We start from the raw sequence: 20,550 nt of genomic DNA, 5'->3' as shown, positions 1-20,550 counted from the left end.
ATATTTCTTAGGAACTACTTGGGTTGGACTGACCCATTCACTATCAGAAATAGGATAGATCATACCTACATCTAATAACTTAAGAATTTCAGCTTTAACAACATCTTTCATGTGAGGATTCAACCTACGCTGACCTTGTCGACAAGGTCTTGCATTCTCTTCCAAGTTAATCTTATGCATACAAATACTAGGGTCAATTCCTTTCAGGTCTGCAATAGTCCATCCTATCGCACTTATGTGCTTCCTAAGAACATCCAAAAGCATCGCTTCCTGCTCTTCATTAAGTTCAACTGATATGATTACTGGAAATGTTTCATTTTGACCCAAAAAAGCATATTTCAGGTCACTAGGAAGTGGCTTAAGGTCAAGCTTTGGGAATTCTATGGATGAGGGTAGTGGCTTGGTCTCACTGATTGGAAGTCATTCAAATTTGGACTGCCACTTATCTGTATCCAGTAATGGGGTTGAATACAGTAAGGAATTGACTTCTTCAATGGATCCATCCTCATCGAAATCCAAAAGGTTAAGAAGACTGGATTCTAATGTATCCTTAGCTTCTAGATGAGATAACTTTTCCTGCACAATTGTTTCAATCATACTAACCTCATGAATATCATCATCACCACTTGGGTATTTACATGCATCAAATATGTTTAATTCAACGGTCATGTTACCCAAAGAAAGATCCATTATACCGTTTCGACAATTAATCAAAGCATTCGCAGTTGCAAGGAAAGGACGACCTAAGATGATAAGTATTTCATTGCTATCATTAACCACGGGTTGAGTATCCAAAACAATAAAGTTCACCGGATAATAAAATTCATCGATTTGAACTAACACATCCTCAACAACCCCTCTCGGTACTTTAACTGATATGTCCACAAGTTTTAGAGTGACTGAGGTGGGTTTTATTCACCTATCCCAACTGCTCATACAACAATAATGGTAGGAGGTTTACACTAGCTCCCAAATCCAAAAGTGCTTGTTTGATCACGAAATTCCCTGTTATACAAGAAATAGTAGGGCATCCCAGATCTTTATATTTGGAAGGAGTGTTGTGTTTAAGAATAACACTTACCTGTTCCATGAGGAATGTTTTCTTTTGCACATTTTGCTTCCTTTTAACGGTGCAAAGATCCTTTATGAACTTGGCGTAAGCTGGAATTTGCTTAATCACACTCAAGAGATGAATGTTAAATTTCACCTGCTGGAAAACATCAAAAATATCCTTATTATCAGTTGGTGGTTTAGTAGACAAAAAACGATGAGGAAATGGAGCATGCATTTTCTTATCAACATCAGAATTTTCATTTCCAGTATCACTGTGAGAGTCACCGCCCTTGGGTTTTGGAGACTTCTCAAGTTCGTTTACCTTCAATGGAGTCTCTATCACCTTACCATTTCTAAGTTTTGTAACAACCTTATCTTGTTCAATATTAGCTTCATACTGGTCTTTCGGGTCAGGTTGAGTTTGGGCAGGCAATGTCCCTTTCTCTCTAATATTGAGACGTGATTCAATACGTCCTGTGCTAGTTTTACGCTCATCTAATGTCTGCAAAATATTCTGATTTATTTGAGTCTTTCCCTGCATAAAAGTTTGTAAAGTATCCTCAAGAGTCTTCTTATGAGGTGGCACATAAGGATTACTAGATGAAGACCCTTGAGGAACATTAACATCATTCATAGTAGGACCATTTCTCCAACTGAAATTAGGGTGATTTCGCCAATTAGGATTATATGTTTCTGAATAAGGTGAGCTAAAAGGTCTTTTGTATGTATTCATGGCATTTTCTTGGTCATGTAACACTTCTTGAAATGCTGGGATCGTAGGACAATCCTTAGTGTAGTGTTCCAGACTTTCGCAAATACCACAAGCATGTTCTACCGAGTCAGCTACCTTAACTACATTTGGTTTCTGAATAACATCAACTTTCCTATGCAAGCTAGCAATTTTAGCATTCAAATCATCTTCCTCACACATCACATACATTCCAGGCCTAGAGCTAGATAAATCTTTGGACTTATTTCCATCCGCGTTCCTGAAGTGTCCCAATTTTTGGAGTTTTCTGCTAGCGAATCGAAGTAAGTCCAAGCATCATCAGGTGACTTATTCAGAAATTTCCCATTACATATCATTTCAACAAACTGACACATACATGAATTCAGACCATCATAAAAGAAGTTAATTACTCTCCAAATTTCATAACCATGATGAGGGAAGCTAGAAAGCAAGTCTTTAAATCTCTCCCAACACTCGAAAAACGACTCATTTTCCTTGTGAGAAAAATTCATTATACATTTTCTAAGATTGATTGTTTAGAGAATTGGAAAAAACTTTTTCAGAAATTCTCTAGTCATTTCATTCCATGTCCTAATGGTATTTGGTCGCAAAGAATGCAGCCAAGTCTTAGCTTTCTCCTTTAGAGAAAATGGAAAAAATTTCAGTTTTACGACATCTTGAGTTGCAACAACAAAGGGCATAGTGGCACAGACTTCGTCAAATTCCTTCAAGTGTGTATATGAACTATCTGAGTCCAAACCATGAAACTTAGGCAATGCTTGTATCTGTCCAAACTTAATCGGCACATTGCCAACATTAACCGGAAGAACTATACAAGAAGGTGTAGAAGTCCTTTCTAACTGCAAGTAATACCTAAGGGTTCTAGGTCCATTAGAATTGGCTGCGTCCTCAACAACTATTCTTGCAACTTCAGCCTCAACCACTAATCTCTCAACTTCGCCTGCCATTGGATGTCTAGCGTGATTCTCTAATACCCTATTAGCTAAACGGTGATACTAACGCAGTCGATTAAAATGATCAGACCTAGAATATTGCATACACAAAAGAAACAAGAAACAAATACAATGTTACCCAAATGGCTGTGATTTCGGCAATATTTCAGCCTAATCACAACTGAAGCAACAACACTTGTTCCCTGAACCCGTAGCAGCTCCTAATGTCGCCAAGTCTTTAGAGCTATCTTACTCCCTGTTATGAAGCAACAGAAATTAGCAAACTCTAAAACAAAACTAAAAATAAACTGATGTAGAACTTAATTCTAAGGAACACTAAACAATCCCCGTCCCGCGACGCCAAAATTTGACCACTCTTTTCAGAGTATCAAAGATAAAGAAGTGTAATATAGTCGTGTTCGAACCACATAGATTGTTGGTATTCAATAGATTTCTTAGGCAAAGAAATAATTATTTGTTGAATTGTAATTAAGTTGTAATTGGAAAAAAAAACAGAATATAATTGTAAAAAGTAACAGTTGATGTAAGTCTACCAAGACTTTAAGGTTTCACCTAATGTATTCAAGTATGTATGTGATCAAATTATAACTCAAATAGAAATGAATAACGATTTATTCTACCCGGAAGATATAGCAAATTAGAATCTCAATGTAGCTAAAACAAATAACATTTCATGACAATTGATTATATTTCTAACATAAAGCTCGATTGAGAAATGTCACAGGGATTCCTTAGCATTCAATGTATCCGGAAATCACAATGAATCTAAGAAGTTTATAGACACTACCGACACGAAATTACAATCAAACAGAGACAAAAAAATGGATTAAAACTTAAAATTTATTTATGATCACTATAAAGAATACTTGAACCCATTAAGCTTCCCTCTAGTCTTGGCAGAGAGGGGTTTAGCTTCTCATTGTTGTGTATATAACCATTAAAAGTATTGAATCAAAAACTCTAAGACACAAGAGAACTCAAAAAGAACTGAACTAAATAGAAAGCAAAAGAAAATTCAGATTGTAGTATTCCAATGTACCCTTCTTGGTTTATTGTTGTGCTCCTTTATACACATCTGATGTGACTTGTTCTCTGACTTCTAGCTCAACAAATTAGTCCTATCTTCATGCCAAAAAGACCTGAACCAACCCGTATTCATCTCTTCATTTGGTCTTCCTCCTGTTTCTGCCTAAATATAGCCGTAATCAGTTGTTGACTTCTTCGGATTTAGTTGATAGACACGGCTGTTGAGATCACAAGAAGATTTGGTGAAGACTGTTCATCTAACATATACTCCCTCATCTTCTACAGTGTCTTCTAAATGTACAAACCAACAACTATCAAACTCAGTTGACCACCAACCCTGAATTCAAACTCTATTTCTTCTCCAAATATCAGCGGCAACACCAATTTGAATTGGATGAGAACCCCACAAATCCTTTGCTGTTGTAGATAGTTAACAAGATTCCATTCACATCAAACCCATTCGAGATACCAGCCACTTCCTTCCATGACGCCAACTTGCTCATTCGAAATTTAAAATAAACCAATTCAGCCAACAAACTCTTTAATACAGCTCCCACTGAAACCCATTGAACAAACTCAGTAAATCATGTGTTTGCTTCCTTGTTTACAACCATGGTAGCAACATCAGCTGCTACTTCAATCCACCATGTCGATCCATCCATTCTTCCCTTGGCACAGGCAGCAAATCAGATCTTGGGATTGATTTTTCGGCATATAATTTACACCAGATATGACCCAAATGTTTACTGATTCGAACCCCACAGAAAACCCATCTTCATTTATGTTCTTAAATCACCATATTTCTAAATGGAGTCTTAATTTCACAACCCATAGCTTTAGCAGATAATTTTTCTTCTCTTTCCTTGATCCCGACAGAACTCCATCATCACCAGTAATTATTGCGACCATCGAGAGACGACTAAAATCATCTTTAAATAAACCCCACAGATTCATTATTGCTACTGTAAAATCTCAATCCCACACCATCTTTCTAATCCAACCTAGATCAGTGAAATAAAACTAAGAAAATGAAATTTTGTTGCTTGAATAAGAAATGGGACTTTGTGTTGGACATGAGAAATGAGATGTGGTGGAGAGTGAAGCCACGTATCACTTTTCTATTTAGCTCTATAGTTGAAATTGACGTGCTTGTACTAACCAAAACCGAGGAATGAAGTTTAGGCCGTGGTAGCTTAGCAGGTGGATTGAGCACTTACCCCATGATGAGCATGAAAGTGCGGCGCATTTTCACCCATAACTATATTAGTTAGGCCTCATTTTATTAATAATAAACTTGTTTTATGTCTTTTCAAGTAAATAAGCTCTTATGGAGGAAGTTGCTCGAAAAGTGGTTTTTACACCCCCAGAGGACACTTGCTAAACGGACCCCTACTTTGGATAAGGGGAAGCTTAATTACTAAGGGGCACCTTCTTTACTAATCAGCACCTATTTCTATTCACACTCCAGCACTCAGGATAAGGGGAGACCTTCTTCTTCGTTTGAATATTCAATTTTGGCGGGAAAAATGGTGGCAGAATTAGGGTTTGGCTTTTGGAGGTGTTCGAGTGAGACTTAATGGCTGAAATTGAATGGGTATCTTCCTTTTGGTTAAACAGGCTTGGTAAGGTCTTTGAACTTGATCGAATTTGGCTACAGTGATCGATTTGAAGCAAACGATAAAAAATTCTTTTGGCGGGAAAATGTTTTAAACCTGTGAAGATTTCTGAAAATTGATTGAAGAGTTATTATCGAGATTCTCTCGTATATTTGGATTAATACAACCCTGTTACGGTTAAACAGGGATAGCAAGTTGTTTAAACTCGAAGAATTAGAAGGTTACGTGGAGTTGGAAGAAAAACAGGTTAATGCACATGCCCGTGAGATATTTTTGGAGTATGGCTGTATTTTTGGGAAGATATTATTGCAGATTTTCATGGGATTTGAACAAATATTATATGCTCACTATGTACACACGTCTTTTTTGTGTTTTGAAGAAGCGAACTCGGTTATTTTCGGTAGTTATCCAAAACAGGGCAAGGAAGATATTATCGGGTGTAATTGATTTGATTCTCTGAGTTATAATAGGAAGTTATGATTGAAGAGAGGATATTCTCTTAGGATTTTTCTGTCGGATGGAAGTTTTGGGGATAAATCAAACAACTCAGAATCACGTGAGAATAAAGAAAATATTCCCGAGTTTAATGTCATTACTGAGGAGATTATGAGCATTTATTCGAAATATTTCTTGACTGTTAGGTATATAAATGATTCCTAGGATTCAGAGAGAGGGGTCGAGAGTTGGGGATAGGCTACAGAGAAGAATAAGAAGTTGCAGAGCATATTTCTCTGCTGCTGCAGAGAAGGAGAAGCTGAAGAACAATAAACTGATAAGAACTGTCGTTCTTGACCGTCACATATCCAATCCATAAACGACAGCTCTTCTGCGACACCATATAACAATAGTTCTTCGCAACAGTTGTAACGGTGAGTTTTGTAACGACCTTGCAGCGTTGCAAACTCCTGATTTATATTATTCTCCTCCCTTTTCTTCTTTGTAAACACCATTTGAGCTATAAAAATATATTTTGAGCGTGTTTTTCACTGTGTGGAGCTAAACCTTTCTCTGGGACGATGGAGGAAACCAAAATTCGTCATGTGGTAAATTCATTTAATTATTTATATGACTATTTGCATTAAATTAAAATTAGAAAAAGATTTTTCTTAATTAATTGTCATTTTATTTGATGGTTTATGCTAAGGATTAATTCTTTTGATATGCCATGCTTAAGATTTACAACTAATATTTTAAGAATCTACCTTAGGCAAAGAAATAGAGTCAAAACTCTTATTGAATGAGCTACAATGGTTTAGAATAAATAGGTGAATCGCATGAATTTGAATATTTGGTGGAATCCTAGTCCCAGTAACTCTCGCTTTTGTTTATATTTATTATTTTCATTAAATCTTTAAAATTAATCTTCACAAGTGTTAGAGTTCGAATATTTATTACTACAATACTTCAAAAAAAAAAATCACATCACCCCATGAGCGAAAATGATAAGATAGGCAACCATAGGCCCACCCTCTTTTGGTGTTTTGAGCTATTTTTGCCGTAAACTCTATTTAGCTGCTCGATTAGCCACTTATTCTCCGGGAGAACGGATTTCACATGTAATTCCTGTAAACGGCTTAAAACAGTATTATTAGCTAATTATCCAAACCTAACTAGTATAAATGTGGGTATAAAAATGTCGGACTTACGTGCTTATCGGGTGCCGTTTTCTCCACCATATCCAACTGCCAAAGCAGTGTGATTTACGTCCTCCACAAACAACAAGTAAAGATATGACCTCATCCCAAGTTAGTTTTGCAGTACTCAACCAAAACATGATATTTCAATGGGTAACGTGTTCTGATTTCTGGTTTATAAAATCTTACCATTGGAGTGCTACCACAATGCATGGTTGCTGGTAAAAACTCCTTCCTTGTAGAGACGGAAACCACTAATGATTTGTCAGCTCTCTCTAATTACAGAAATTAGAAACTTCAAACCACAAATTACATGTGATCATACATAAAGCATTGTTTTATCAAAACAGAACCTAGCTAGCATTTGCGACTCAACTACCAAATGACATAGGAATATGGCAGCTGACACATGATGTATGTGAGATCTTTTATGAGTGTATTAACTGACGTGGCATCTAAATGGTGAGAAGAGATGAGTGAATCCAGAAATTTAATGATACATTTGATGGTGATATGATGAAATCAATGGTGCCGGCATGGTCTTCATCAGGAACACAGTACCGATTGTTTGTGCCGGCATGGAAGACAATACCGATTGTTTTTGTCGGCATGGTCTTCATCATGGAAACACTACCGATTGTTTTTGCCGGCATGGTCTTCGTCACGAAGACAATACCGATTATTTGTGCCGGCATGGTCTTCATAATGACGACAATGCTGACTTTTCTTTCAAATTTAAATCAAATTTCGTCTCAACCAAAATCTCATGTAAATGAATAGGTTTCTTGAGAAATGGATGAAAATCTTTAGTTTGTGTTAATGGTAGGTTCTAGATTTGGATTTTATGTTTTATTAGGGGTAAGGGTAACTTAGTAAATTTTTATCCAAAAATCACCCCTTAGCAGGATTCATAGGATATGAATAGCAATTTATATCCCCCAATCGGGGGTTCTTTTAAAATCTTCCATAAAAATAACCCCTTATTTTTTCAAAAAGAAGAAGAAAAAGAAAGAAAGAACTGAGGAAATAATTTTTTCTTTTTATTACAGGTAAGAAAGATATACGAATCTCCTCACATTAAATTTGATTATTATTATAATATCTATCTCAATAGGGTTTCGTTTCCCCCCAATTTTCTGACTGAAAAAAACACTTATTGTGTTTTTTTTCAATTGATCTCTGTGTGCAGATTTTATTGTTAGGATAAGAAATTAGGTTCATGTTAGGATTGAGATGTCTGACATTTCAGAAAAACATGAAGATTTGAGGAATTCTATGGTAGTTGAAAATGGGGAATTGATGGAAATGAACATAAAATTGAAGTTACTGAGTCAACTCCAGATCCAGGGGTTTCATCTGAAGATGTTGATTCGGCAGCAGAGGAAGGAATTAATGGTTTTGCTACTAATCATAATATTAATGCTGGGGACGCTGAAATGCAGCCACCAGCTTCCAAATTAGGGCATCAGGTAGGTTATGATTGTTTGTTAATTTTGGAATTTTAGGTTTTTTGCAGTTTATCTGTGGATTTTGAGGTATGAATTGGATGGTATAATGAAAGCCCAGGAGAGTCTGAAGGAAGATATGTTTGTTGATGCTTCAGATGAGTTGGATTTGGATAGTAACAGGAAGAATATTGATGTTCAACAAGAACGACCTGTTGTCTCCATCATTGAAACCCAGGACGAGTCATCACATCATGTTGGAGGCAGAAGAGGAGAAAGTTGGTACAGAGGAATCTGGTTCTCTGCCGGTGGAGGATGGTGGACAAAATCGTGTATTTGTTGATGAGGTTTTACAACTTCGGGCAATGTTGAATAAAACTGTTGCTGAGAAAGACACAATGGCGCATGAGTATAAGGTTAGGAATTTGAACTATGTGGGTATTTTTTGTTTTCATTTGGTTGGGAAATATCTGATTCGAGTTTGTATTTATGGTGCAGGTTGAAAGAAATGGCTTCATAAGAGAACTTTTTACACTTCATCAGAAGCTTGAGGTTATCACTAGTCACCATTCGCCAGTTGAGACTGGTGAAGGGCAAGCTGAGAATCATCAACATGAAGAAAAATTGGAGGGGTAGAAGGTAGTACCCATGAATTGATTTCTCCATTACAGAGAATGATCTGTGACTGTTCCAGATTAACCATGCGTCTTGAAAGTGTTTTAGATGAAAAATTGCAGTCTGGGGATGTGGTGAAACAACTCGAAACTGTTATTAAGGATCAAGAGATTGAGGATCTTAATGCAAAATTCAATGACCTTTCGGTTTCCAAAAGTGTTGTTAAATCTCACATGGAATCACTTCAAACGACATTGAAAGAATCATCTGAAGTCCATAGTAAATCAAACCTGCATGTGGAGGTTGTGTTGAAGAGGTTCTTAGTTTATGTTGGTGCAATAGTCAAGCAAGAGGACTTGTTGGATGATTCTGCTAGTGACAAGTTGTCTCTTGTTGAAAGGGGAATCTCTCTAATGATTGAGAACTATAATCAGTTTCTTGTTGAAATAGATGGCCTCAAACAATGTTTGACTGAGGTTAGGTCGGATTTCAATGTACCAGAGGAAAATGATATGTTTTTTTTTTTGGTGTTACCTGTGAAGAGCTTCTTTCCTGCAAAAGACAGGAGGTTGATTTTGTTGCGAAGTTAAATGAACTAGAGGCTAAAAATAGCAAACCGATGAAGGAACTAGACAAGGAGAAAGAGATGTTAGAAGTGGTGACAGCAGAAGCCATCATAACCAAAGGGTAACTTGAGCAGGAAAAGGTTAGGTCTGCTAATACAAAAGAAAAGCTTGGCATGGACGTAACAAAAGGTAAGGCACTGGTTCATCAGAGGGATTTACTGAAGCACTCAATTGCTGAGAAGTCAAATGAACTTCAGGAATGTTTGTAGAAATTACAAGAGAAGTCTGATTCCCTTGAGGTCGTTGAAGTTACTACCGAGGAATTGGTCAGAAGCCAAATTTTGGCAGTCTCACTTCAGGAATCGTTGGATGAGAAGACGAATGAACTTAAGGAGTGTTTGCACAGATTACAAGAGAAATCGAATTCCCTAGAAGCTGCTGAAGGTACTTCCGTGGAGTTGGTGAGAAGCCAAAACCTAACAGCTACGCTCCAGAATTACTCTCCGCAAAGGAATTGATCCTCAAAGGAATCGAAGACATCTTTCCAGAGGGTATGCTTGCTGAAGTTCAGTCCACACATATATTAGAAAGAGTCAGATGGATTTTGGATCATAAGAATAATTTGGATGATGTCTCTTTTGATTTTCACAAAGTGAAAGATGTTTTATCTGCAGCTGACCTGCCATAAACAGTTCTCTCTTCCAACTTGGATTCGCAGATAAATTGGTTCAAGGAGTCATTTTCACAAGCTAAAGTTGACATAAAAAAGTTGCAAGGTGAAGTTGCTAGTGTTTGAGTGTCTGTTGGCTTACATGAATCAGAGTTGGCTGAAGCACGTAATGAGATTGACCTACTTAGTGTGTCTCTTTCTACAGAGAAAGAGGAGAAGGATACTCTTCAAATGGCATTGTATGACATATCTCGCAAATACGAAGCAGTTTCTGAAAATGAGCACCGGGTTTCATCTGAAAATGATGGACTAATAAGAAAGTTTCTAGAGGCTTCTGAGATGCAAAACCCGGAGGACTCTGATCAAGCTGACATTGCTATACTTGTATAAAAGTGCATTAAGAAGATCAAGGAGAAAAATAGTATCACTTCTGAGGTTTCTCTTTTTGGCACAGAACAATTTGAGAGAATGCAGAGTTTACTGTATATACAGAATCAGAAACTGGTGCTATGTGAGAATATACTAGAAGCAGATATGGTGGATAAGTTGAAACTGATGAACTTGGCAAACGAGTTAGAAAGATTGTCTCGAGAAAGTGATGCACTAAAGGATGAAAATAAGTCCCTACAAAACTATTTCGAGCGAGCTGAGGATAAAACTGCTTTGGTTAGGGAAAAGTTATCAATGGATGTAAAGAAAGGCAAGGGTATGGTCCAAGAAAGGGAAAACCTGAAACGATCTATAAATGAGAGGAATATTGAAATTGAAAAACTCAAGAAGAAGTTGGAGCAGCAAGAGTCTGTTGTTTCTGAGTGCAGAGATCAAATTAATAAACTTTCACTGATTTGGAATGCATGTTTAGTTTGGAATCTTATTTTGTGGCCATGAAAGAGCAGAGAGATCATTTCGAGCAGTCCTTACAAGAGAGCAATAAAACTTTGCAGATAGTAGTTAAGTCAATTGATATTGTTCCCGCCGTTACTGTTGATGCAATGTTCGAGGATCCTGTGGAAAAGGTGAAATGGCTTTTGCAGTGTTATCATGATTTTCAAGTTTCCAAGTCTCGTGCGGAACAAGATTTAGAAACAGTAAACCAGGAAAACATTTCAATGTCCAGCAAATTGGAAGAGGCATATGCAAATATTAAATCACTGGAAAATGAATTATTGAAGTCTAGTGAAGATCTCTCTCTTATGATACAAGCAAAACAAGACATCGAAGTCAGCAAGGCCTATGTTGAGGAGGAGTTAGAAAAATAAAAAGAAGAGGCTGGACTCAAAGCTACAAAATTGACAGAGGTTCTTGCCACTATTAAGTCACTTGAAGAAGCTGTATCATCTATAGAGAGAAGAATTTCTACTCTTGTTGAGGAGAAGGCTGCTGCAGAAGAAGATAGAACTAATGCAGAAAACGAGTTAGAGAAGGCAAAAGCAGGAGTGGAAACTCAAGTTAGTGAGTTAGTAGAGGTGAGCCAAACTATAAAATCACTTGAAGAAGCACTATCATCTGCAAAGAACATAATCTCTATTTTTGCTGAGGAGAAGGCTGCTGCAGAGGCAAACCAAACTGTAAAATCACTTAAAGAAGCACTATCATCTGCAGAGAGTATAATTTCTATCCTTGCCGAGGAAAAGTCTGTTGTAGAATTATATATAACCAATGCGGAAAACGAGCTACATAAGGCAAAAGCAGGAGTAGATTCTCAAGCTAGTGAGTTAGCAGAGGCGAACCAAAGTATAAAATCACTTGAAGATGCTCTATCTCGGGCGGAGAAGCATGCCTTCGTGCTTTCTAAAGAACGAAACGATTTCCAAGTTGCTAGAGATCTCTTGGATAAGGAGCTAGAGGAACCAAAAACTGAAGCCAGCGTTCAAGCTAGCGAGGTATCAGATGCATACACAACAATAAAATCACTGGAAGATGCATTAGCAAATGCGGAGAATGACATTGTGGTGCTTGTCAATGAAAAAAGAAATACTGAACATGAAATAGTAACACTTAATGCAAAGTTAAGTTCATTTGTAGAAGACTTGGCTGGAACTCGTGGAGCCGCCAAAGGGCAGTCTGTGGAGCTGCTAGAGCACCTCAATTATCTTGAAATGTTAATGAAAGATAGCGCGCTGCTCTTTTTATTAACACAAGGCTTTAAGAAAAAACTTGAGAGCCTAAGAGATATGCACCTCCTTCTAGAAGGAACACGGGATCGGTTCGTTGAGAAAGGCTCGGGACTATTGCATGTTCGAGCTGGCACGGAGGTACAATTTTGATATATGTCGTTGAAAACCTTAGTTTTTCATTGCAAAGTAATAAATGACCCTATCTGAGTTCTAGTTTCAAAGGAAATAAATATTGAGACAATAGGTTTTTTTGTTAGCCACTAACTATCATCAGAATTTCTTATCAAGGCTGAATTTGGGGTCCTGGAAAAATAATTGGGTACCCCTAGCTACAGGACAAAAAAAGGTCATGAAATAGTAACTGGGAGTTATCCCTTATCCCCAATTTTTTTAAATGGCTAAACTACCCCAAATCATTAGTGGTAATTATGTTAATTAATTGTTAATTAGTTTAATTAGATTAAAATCAGATTTAGGGATAAAATTTTGATAAAAGAAAAATTGTGTTTTTGTGTTGTGGAGAGGAAGAAGTTGAGTTTTTGGGGATTCCAGTAGAGGAATCATATTGCTCAAAATGAAGGAATCAATGCTCAAAATGAAGAATCCGAAGCTCAAAACAATCAGGTAAACTTCATATACTCTTCAAATTGTATGAATGATGCCCCAAGTGGTCGATTCATGTACACTATGCAACTACTCAGAGTGAGGATCGTTAAGTCGAGAGGGTAATAAACGAACGACTCTAAGGAGTCGTCAATTACTTGACACAACCTTTGACGACTCAAACCCTGCAACTTTTGCAGGTTATGAAAAATCGTCAACCAAGTGTGATATAATTGACGACTCCAGCTAGTTAGGTCATATAGAGTCGTTAACTTAATATGTTTAGAACCCAACGACTCTAAAACTTTTTACTCTATGAAGATGTTATTCTTAGGGTCGTTAATTAGGCATTCCTATATACTGACGACCCTAGCGAGCCATTTCATAGATCAAGGGTCGGCAAGCAAAATTTATAAAACCAAACGACTCTTCAACATCGTTAACGACTTCACATGACGACCCTTCAACATAGTTAACGACTACAACCATTTGTCATGACGACCCTTCCTATTTTTTGAACAGGGAACAAATTTTGTATCATATAGAGTCGTTAGCAATTTAGAAATCCCTAGACGACACTATTCTAGGGCAGAAAACCAGGTTTAGGATCGTTATCTACTACACCCTAATGGTTAACGATTTTTTATCAATTCAACATGCATATCAAAAATCGTTAAGCAATAAAAAACCGTGGTTAACGACCCTGGAACTGTAACTGCAGCGGGAATGAGATTTTTTAGTTCACTTACGACGATGAATTGGTGAGATTTTTTTTTCTCAGAAGTCGTTAATGGAATGGGAAACAGCGGGAGAGAGGGAGCGGAGGAGAAGAAGAATGGGAGGAGAAGAAGTTATTAGAGAAGGGTAAAATAGTTATTTCACCATCATTTTGGAAGCCCCATATATCTTTTGGTGTGGGTATAAAATGTGTCCTGGCCCCCAATTAGTTTCGATGGCCCCCAATTCAGCCTTGTTACTTATGATAGTCATATGTTTTTCCGAAAGTTAATATGGCTTTCGGAAGATCATATGTCATGTGATCTTCGCTGCAATTTCCTTCCCTTGATCTTCTCATATGTTTTTCCGAAAGTTAATATGGCTTCTTGTTGTTTATATTTTAGAAGGAACATCACCTGGAAAATATTTCTCCACCAGACCATGAAAAGTTTCATTACGATACAATGCACAAAAGTGAGGGAAGTGCTGCGGACTCTGAGAATATCTCCTCATATTTCACAAATATCATAAAACGTTTCAATATGAAGAACAAATTGATCAAAGATAATTTTGTAGGGTTTTCTGGTTCTATGGATGACTATGTTGCAGTCTTCACCAAAGCGTTGCAGCAAACAATGGATGGAGTTGTTATAACGCTTGAGACTATGGAATATTTGAAGCAGCAGGTGAAAAACGTAGAAATTCATAACCGCGAGCAAGAGACGTGATACATAAGTGCAGAATGATGTGACTATAATGCTTTCTGCATGCAAGGATACTGTTGATAAGATGAGATTTGAAGATGAAAATTTGAACTCTAGCTTGTTCTCAGGTGAAAGAGAAGCTGGTGGTGATTCAGTGGAAGAGCAACAGGGCTTACTTGGCCCTGAAGGTGTTAAAGTGGTAGAGAATGTTCTAAGTTTCTGTTAAAAAATTTCAAAATCAAAATAAACAGTTGGAGATATTAAATAGTGCATGTGAGGTGACCATTAAAGATTTACAAAATGAATTGGAACAGACCAAATTAAACCTTGAAAGCGTCACGCAAGAAAGGGATCTTCATCAAAGCAGAGCCTCTAAGTTGGAGACTAGTTTAGAAGAATTGAAGAGTTCCTGCAACTCAATGAATCTTAAACTGGATGAATGTCTTGCCATGGAAGATGTATCCAGGGAAAAAGAAGCAGAACTATCGTCCTTGCACGTTTCTTTAGCAATTAAAAATCAAGGTATGTAAACTCAAGTTAACCTTAGATTTGAGCTGTAAATCATTATTGGTTTTGTCTACTGACTTGTTTGATCCTCTTTGTGATTTCAGAAGAAGAAGGCCGCCTTCTTTCAGAAGGACAGATTCAAACGCTTCTAGAGAAGATAAATGGAATTGAGATCCCTTTTAGGGTGTCAGAATTGGAGAATACGGAAATCTTTTGCGGCAGATCCTGTTAAGAAGCTCTTTTACGTTGTAGATACAGTTGCACAAATGCAACATCAGTTTGAATTATCTGCTCATGACAAGGAAGAACTGCAATCTAGACTTTCAGAAAGTGTTCAGGAAATTGAGCATCTGAAGGAAGCTGGAAATATTAGTAGGATTAACCAAGAGCTAGAACATTCAAAGAGTGACTTAGCTGGGTTAGCATTTGGTTTGGAGAAAATAATTCAGAAATTTGGAGGGGATGAGTTAATTAAAGAACAAAAATCTGTTACCGTAAGAAATTTATTTCCAGTTTTAGAAAAGATGATCAAAGATCTAATTCTAGATTCTGAAAATTCAAAGGCTAGAGCCCCGGAACTGGGTGTCGAATTGCATGGGAACAAAAAGTTTATGGATGAGTTGTCAGCGAAAGTTGCATTACTTGTTCCAGTTCGTAAGGGTCTGCCTCCATCAGATGCTATCCAGGATAGGAGCATATTTGAAGGGCCTTCATTGGCATCTGGTTCAGAGATATCTGAAATTGAAACCATTGTAAGCAATTTTGAGTTAGGTTTTAAGCTTTCCAAACATGGTGGTTATGTTTATCGATACATATACCTTGAATACGATATCCAGTTTAGTCTTGACAGTTAGTTGCTTATACAAATCACTCACTTTTGCTAATGTAGGGTCCAGCTGGAAGGAACTCCACATCCCCCCATGCTTCTTCTGCGGCTCATGTGAGGTCCATGAGGAAGGGATCAAGTGACCACCTTGCTCTAACTATTGATTCCGAATCCGACCGTCTACTCAACCTCCCTGAAACTGATGATGAAAAAGGTTTGAATGTGGTTTTATGTACTAGATGATCACTTTCTTAAAGTAGTTGTTTTGAGTAGCTTTGGGTGAATTTCATAGCTGCTTTCTTGCTGGTCATGTGTTCAAATCGCTAAATACATCTGGCCTCGTCCCCAAACAAGGAAAGCTTTTAGCTGATCGGATCGATGGGGTCTGGTACATTTTCAGTTTTCTTGTTCTTTTATTTCTACTTGCTTTTGGGCACCACATGAAGTGTATGAATATCTTGCAATTCACTTTTTCCCATCTCTAGCGAAAGATGTAAATACTACTTAATCCCTTCATTAGTTGCTTACAATTATGTGATGCACCTTTTAATTGCAGGGTATCTGGAGGTCGAATTTTGATGAGTCGTCCCAGAGCAAGAATATGTGTCGTAGCTTACTGTCTGTTGTTGCATATTTGGTTGTTAGCCAGCATTTTGTGATAGAAGCCTCTAACCATTACACATCAAACGCCTCCACAATTCTTTACGTTACTGCAAGTTGTACTTGTATTATAGATGTAAGTTGGCTCTTTCTTGTTTCATTTCTATTTTATTTTTGTTTCTGGAGAATCCAAGCTTGCATACAAGTACAAGTAGAAATTGTCTTAAATTGTTCCACGTTTGATCATTGAATTATAATCCAAAGGAAATTTATATAGAATGAGCCCTTGTATCACTTGTACAATTATACCTTTTGTGAATGTCACATTCTAGTTACTGTATTTTCCCTAGTTTTATCCTTCACTTGCCATCATCCCAATAACGTCGCTCACTTCAGAATCTCGTAATGCACATAAAAAGATGTTTTGTCAGATGCAGATGTAACTTCACTTGCTTTTACTACATCAGAGATGTGAGACGCAAATGCAGACAGAAGTTGCAATTCAGCTCGTCAGGGATCTTCCAAGCAGCACTTAAGACATAGTGGTGGTTGTTTCTGGACATCACAATAGCAACAAGCGTAGTCGCAGTAGTTGATATCGATGCATCCTATATGAGGAAAATAAGAAGACGGAAGATGGAAACATTATTAATCAGGCATTTTGTTATGCAGAAATATAAGTCTTTGGCAGACATGATTTTAGTTGTAGTTTCACCTGTCACTTTAGTATACTGGGTCGATGACTGTGGTCGAGTATCTTGAGGTGGTTGAAGATCCTGAGATTTGACAAGAAGTGGAAGTCGATTAGTTGCTTGAACGACACCGATTCCAACCTGATTGCAAACCATCAAAACCAACAGACTAAGCAAAACCAATGATTTGAGCATGATAGCTTTTCAGCTATTTTAACGAAATTAGTTTTAGGTATTTGATCAGCTAGACTGTATATAGATGAAATTATCTCCCTAGTTTACCCACGATATATACGGAATCTGTTTATGGTTTGGGTGTTGGAGATGGATAGGATATTCAATAAATTCTTCCAACAGCGTACATTTGGTGTGACAATTATATTTGTCACTCTTTGGAGAAAGAATATACAATAAACCGATATTAATTGCATGGGAGAATTGATTAGGTTAACACTTAGATGGGTAGGATTCATGTCAGTTTGAAAATTTTCCTTGTTTCTCAAGCCACTTTTGAAGCAATGCTCTCTTTAGAATAAAAAAGAAAAGAACAATTTAATGGGGGTGTTTCGAAGTTGAAGATTCTCCGAGCTAGCCACTGTTTGTTCAGCTTTGGGTAAGATCCCTAGATAGCCTTGCTCCAGCATTTGTTTCTTCATCCTCTGCTGGTGCTTCGAGTCGTATATAGTCATACATTATTCCTTGAAATGGACCTTCACCTCTAACTTGTGAAAGAAACGTGGTATTTTCCCATCTTTGAGCCAATCACTCTTTACATCGACATTAAACTGTTGGAAAAAAATCTGTTTTGTGAATAAATAAAATATGATGCCACTTTCTTTTGTTCCTAAAAATATTCTCTTGTCTCTCACATGTTTCATGGTACAACTTTTTTAAGAATCTTGTATGATTTCTCTCCTTGTTTTGTGCATTTTCTTGTCTTGTCTTTGCAAAAGAAATTGAAAACAGATTTTTCAATTTGAGAAGAAAAAATATAACTCCTTTTCTTCAGGTATGTTTTTTTGTTAAAACAAAGACTTTGTACGCCATTTTCTCTTTTCAGTGCACATAAAAAAAAATCCCGTGTTTGGAAAGAATATTTTCTTATTAATATGCATGAGGAGGAATCTTGCTTTAATCTTTATATGCATGCAGAGTTGTTTATTCTTGTTATAACATTTCTCTTGAAAATTGTTTTGAGAGTCTGTAGTTGCTTCACAATTTGGTTATAGATGCATGGGAATTCTTGTCAGTTTCTTTTATCATATACACATGCAAGATTTCCTTCTTATTTTTAATGAAAAATGAATACATTGAATAACAAAGAATTTTGCTCATTCTTTTTATGACATGTATGAGATTCCTTTTATTGTATTTAACGTTTGAAAAACAATAAGTTTTTTTTTCTTTGGAAGAAAGGAGAAAAAAAAAAGAGAGTAAAAGAGAAAATAACTAAGCTCTTCTAATGTTTTCGGTAGAGAATGAAAAAAAACAAAAACAGAAAAGAACTCTTTCATGTTTTGGTTTTCATGTTTTAAGAAAAAAACAACTCACCATTAACTTCTCTGTTTTTAGTAGAAAAAGAGAGTAGAAGAGAAAACAAGTTTTATTCATCCATTTTTTCTCTATGAGTTTTTTAAGTGAAAGAAGATGGTTTCAATGAGTTGTTTTTCACTGCCAAGTTCTTAGGGCGTTCTCTTTTATGATACAAGAAGGAATGCTAACGATAGTTGTATCCTGGAGGCAACTCGCCAATGAAGCTATAGCATCTCTCCGTTTAGAGGAGTAGCAGGCGATATTGTCTTTAGGACAGCGTATCATATACGTGTCTCTATCAATTTTTGCTCCGCATGCTACTCGACATAATGCATCCTCCAAGTTGCTGCAAATCAAGCTAAGTATCACTTGTGCTCATTCAATTTATTTTCACTTTTGTTGTTACTACCCAACAATATAAAGACAATATCGTCTGTTTAATTTTTGTAACAATAATAAAGAAAAAAAAATGTTGAAAAATCAAACTACTAAGTCTAGTGAAAAGATCCATAAATCATTTGGCTTAAATAATCAAAATTGAATGATTGATGTTTGTTGTTGGTGTTGAGTCTGTTGACTAACTTTGGAAAACTAAAGATGTTCATCTTTTTAGTGAAAAAAGCAAAAACTAAACTAAAATAAATTTTGTTGAGATGTAGAGTTTTGAGTTTATCTCATAACTCATGAGAAATTTTGTTAAATCCTTTTAACACGATGTAGTATACATCTTTATTGATACCCTCACCAAATTTCGTGATTTTTGGAATTGTAAAAGTATTTTTTTAATATTTTACAAAAACAGAGAAAGAACAAAAGTAAAAGTTATATTGAGTTGTAGAGTTTCGGGTTTATCTTTAAACTCAAGAAGAGTTTTGTTGAATCACTGTTATAAAAAAATGTGGTGTTAAACTCCTTGATCAAAGAGTCAAATAGTGGACTAGATTTACCGGGAATGGTCATCCGGCAGTTGGAATCACCCGGATGGAGTTTTGACTCGGACGGCCAGGAAAAATTCAGTATTGTTAGGTGATGTATGTGGGCCGACAGTAGGGATGCACATGGTTCGGTTCGGTGCGGTTGTTGGCTAAAAAACAACCGAAATCGAAGTGCTCGGGTTTCTAATATTGGAAACCGATGAAACCATTTAGCATACCCGGTTTCGGTTTTGGTCCTCCCGGTTTTGGTTTTAAACCTGCCGGTTTCGGTTAACTAAATGTTCTTTCAGTTTCATAGAACTGACAGTCAATTTTACTAAAGATAGATTGTAAATTAACCTGTGAAACTGGTTGTTTAAAATGTCATAATACACAACATACATAGCTACCACAAAAACAAGAACTAAATAAAAAAACCCAAAAGATTCAGTAAAGATCATCTCCAGATGCACTTGTATCTTTATTTGCACATCCATCTCTAATTACCTCAGTCTTCATACTTCAAACTGTTGTACATAATCCCATGAGCATCAGTTGTAGATCAAAAACATGCAAAAGAGAGATCCTCAATTAGTTCAAAAGTAATTGATCTATTAATCCAAAACTTGCAACATAGTTTCCAAAAAATTTATGCAATTAATACCTAAAATCTACTACAAACATCATTCGATAATATGTGTATACAAAGTCAGCTACTCCAATCTAAGTAAAAATTACACATACATCTACATCTGCAAATTACTTTGTGAAAAGTAAAATTCAGACATTTAGATTAAGAAAATGAAAACCCAATCTTAAAATACCAAATTTCCATACTTGAAAAAGCAAAATCAAGAAGATGTAATTCCAAAACACTAAATAATGAAGAACTGGGTATCAAAATGGAACACAAAATTTTTTGAAAAATATTACCAATTAATAATCCGGTCTTATATTCCCGAAGAACAGCCTAGAGTTATCAATCACCTCACAACAATCTTAATCGTA

General features: G+C 36.5%; 3 protein-coding genes and 1 long non-coding RNA gene across 4 annotated transcripts; 3 read left to right on the top strand and 1 right to left on the bottom strand.

Annotated features, from left to right (window-relative positions):
* Nucleotides 1-919: 919 nt before the first annotated feature.
* On the bottom strand, nt 920-1,984 carry LOC113272787. The gene has a single exon (XM_026522585.1). The coding sequence runs from the start codon at nt 1,982-1,984 to the stop codon at nt 920-922; it is 1,065 nt and encodes a 354-aa protein (XP_026378370.1).
* Nucleotides 1,985-8,036: 6,052 nt separating this feature from the next.
* Nucleotides 8,037-9,114, top strand: LOC113272786. The gene is made up of 4 exons (XM_026522584.1): nt 8,037-8,082; nt 8,223-8,502; nt 8,637-8,894; nt 8,977-9,114. The coding sequence occupies exons 2-4, from the start codon at nt 8,470-8,472 to the stop codon at nt 9,112-9,114; spliced, it is 429 nt and encodes a 142-aa protein (XP_026378369.1). The 5' UTR covers nt 8,037-8,082; nt 8,223-8,469.
* A 65-nt stretch (nt 9,115-9,179) lies between these two features.
* LOC113272785 (myosin-11-like) lies at nt 9,180-15,596 on the top strand. The gene is made up of 12 exons (XM_026522583.1): nt 9,180-9,569; nt 9,659-9,751; nt 9,929-10,103; nt 10,481-10,713; nt 10,822-11,126; nt 11,192-11,549; nt 11,646-12,584; nt 14,171-14,452; nt 14,541-14,669; nt 14,785-14,992; nt 15,230-15,471; nt 15,546-15,596. The coding sequence occupies exons 1-12, from the start codon at nt 9,180-9,182 to the stop codon at nt 15,594-15,596; spliced, it is 3,405 nt and encodes a 1,134-aa protein (XP_026378368.1).
* Nucleotides 15,597-15,603: 7 nt separating this feature from the next.
* LOC113274075 lies at nt 15,604-16,710 on the top strand. The gene is made up of 3 exons (XR_003322767.1): nt 15,604-15,729; nt 15,867-16,191; nt 16,360-16,710. It is a non-coding gene; the product is annotated as an uncharacterized LOC113274075 (long non-coding RNA).
* Nucleotides 16,711-20,550: the final 3,840 nt, after the last annotated feature.

The sequence above is a fragment of the Papaver somniferum genome, chromosome 4 (assembly GCF_003573695.1).
Source record: "Papaver somniferum cultivar HN1 chromosome 4, ASM357369v1, whole genome shotgun sequence".
Taxonomy (NCBI): domain Eukaryota; kingdom Viridiplantae; phylum Streptophyta; class Magnoliopsida; order Ranunculales; family Papaveraceae; genus Papaver; species Papaver somniferum.
Note: the sequence above shows the minus strand (reverse complement) of the source record. Positions and strands in the feature narration are given on the sequence as shown.

Coding starts and splice junctions, on each gene's coding strand:
- LOC113272785 (XM_026522583.1), top strand. CDS start 9,180: ATGCGTCTTGAAAGTGTTTTAGATGAAAAATTGCAGTCTGGGGATGTG. Junction 14,453..14,540: donor TGGAATATTTGAAGCAGCAG/GTGAAAAACGTA, acceptor TCTGCATGCAAG/GATACTGTTGATAAGATGAG. Junction 15,472..15,545: donor AAGAACAAAAATCTGTTACC/GTAAGAAATTTA, acceptor TTCAAAGGCTAG/AGCCCCGGAACTGGGTGTCG.
- LOC113272787 (XM_026522585.1), bottom strand. CDS start 1,984: ATGTGTGAGGAAGATGATTTGAATGCTAAAATTGCTAGCTTGCATAGG.
- LOC113272786 (XM_026522584.1), top strand. CDS start 8,470: ATGCAGCCACCAGCTTCCAAATTAGGGCATCAG. Junction 8,503..8,636: donor CTTCCAAATTAGGGCATCAG/GTAGGTTATGAT, acceptor TTGATGCTTCAG/ATGAGTTGGATTTGGATAGT. Junction 8,895..8,976: donor CAATGGCGCATGAGTATAAG/GTTAGGAATTTG, acceptor TTTATGGTGCAG/GTTGAAAGAAATGGCTTCAT.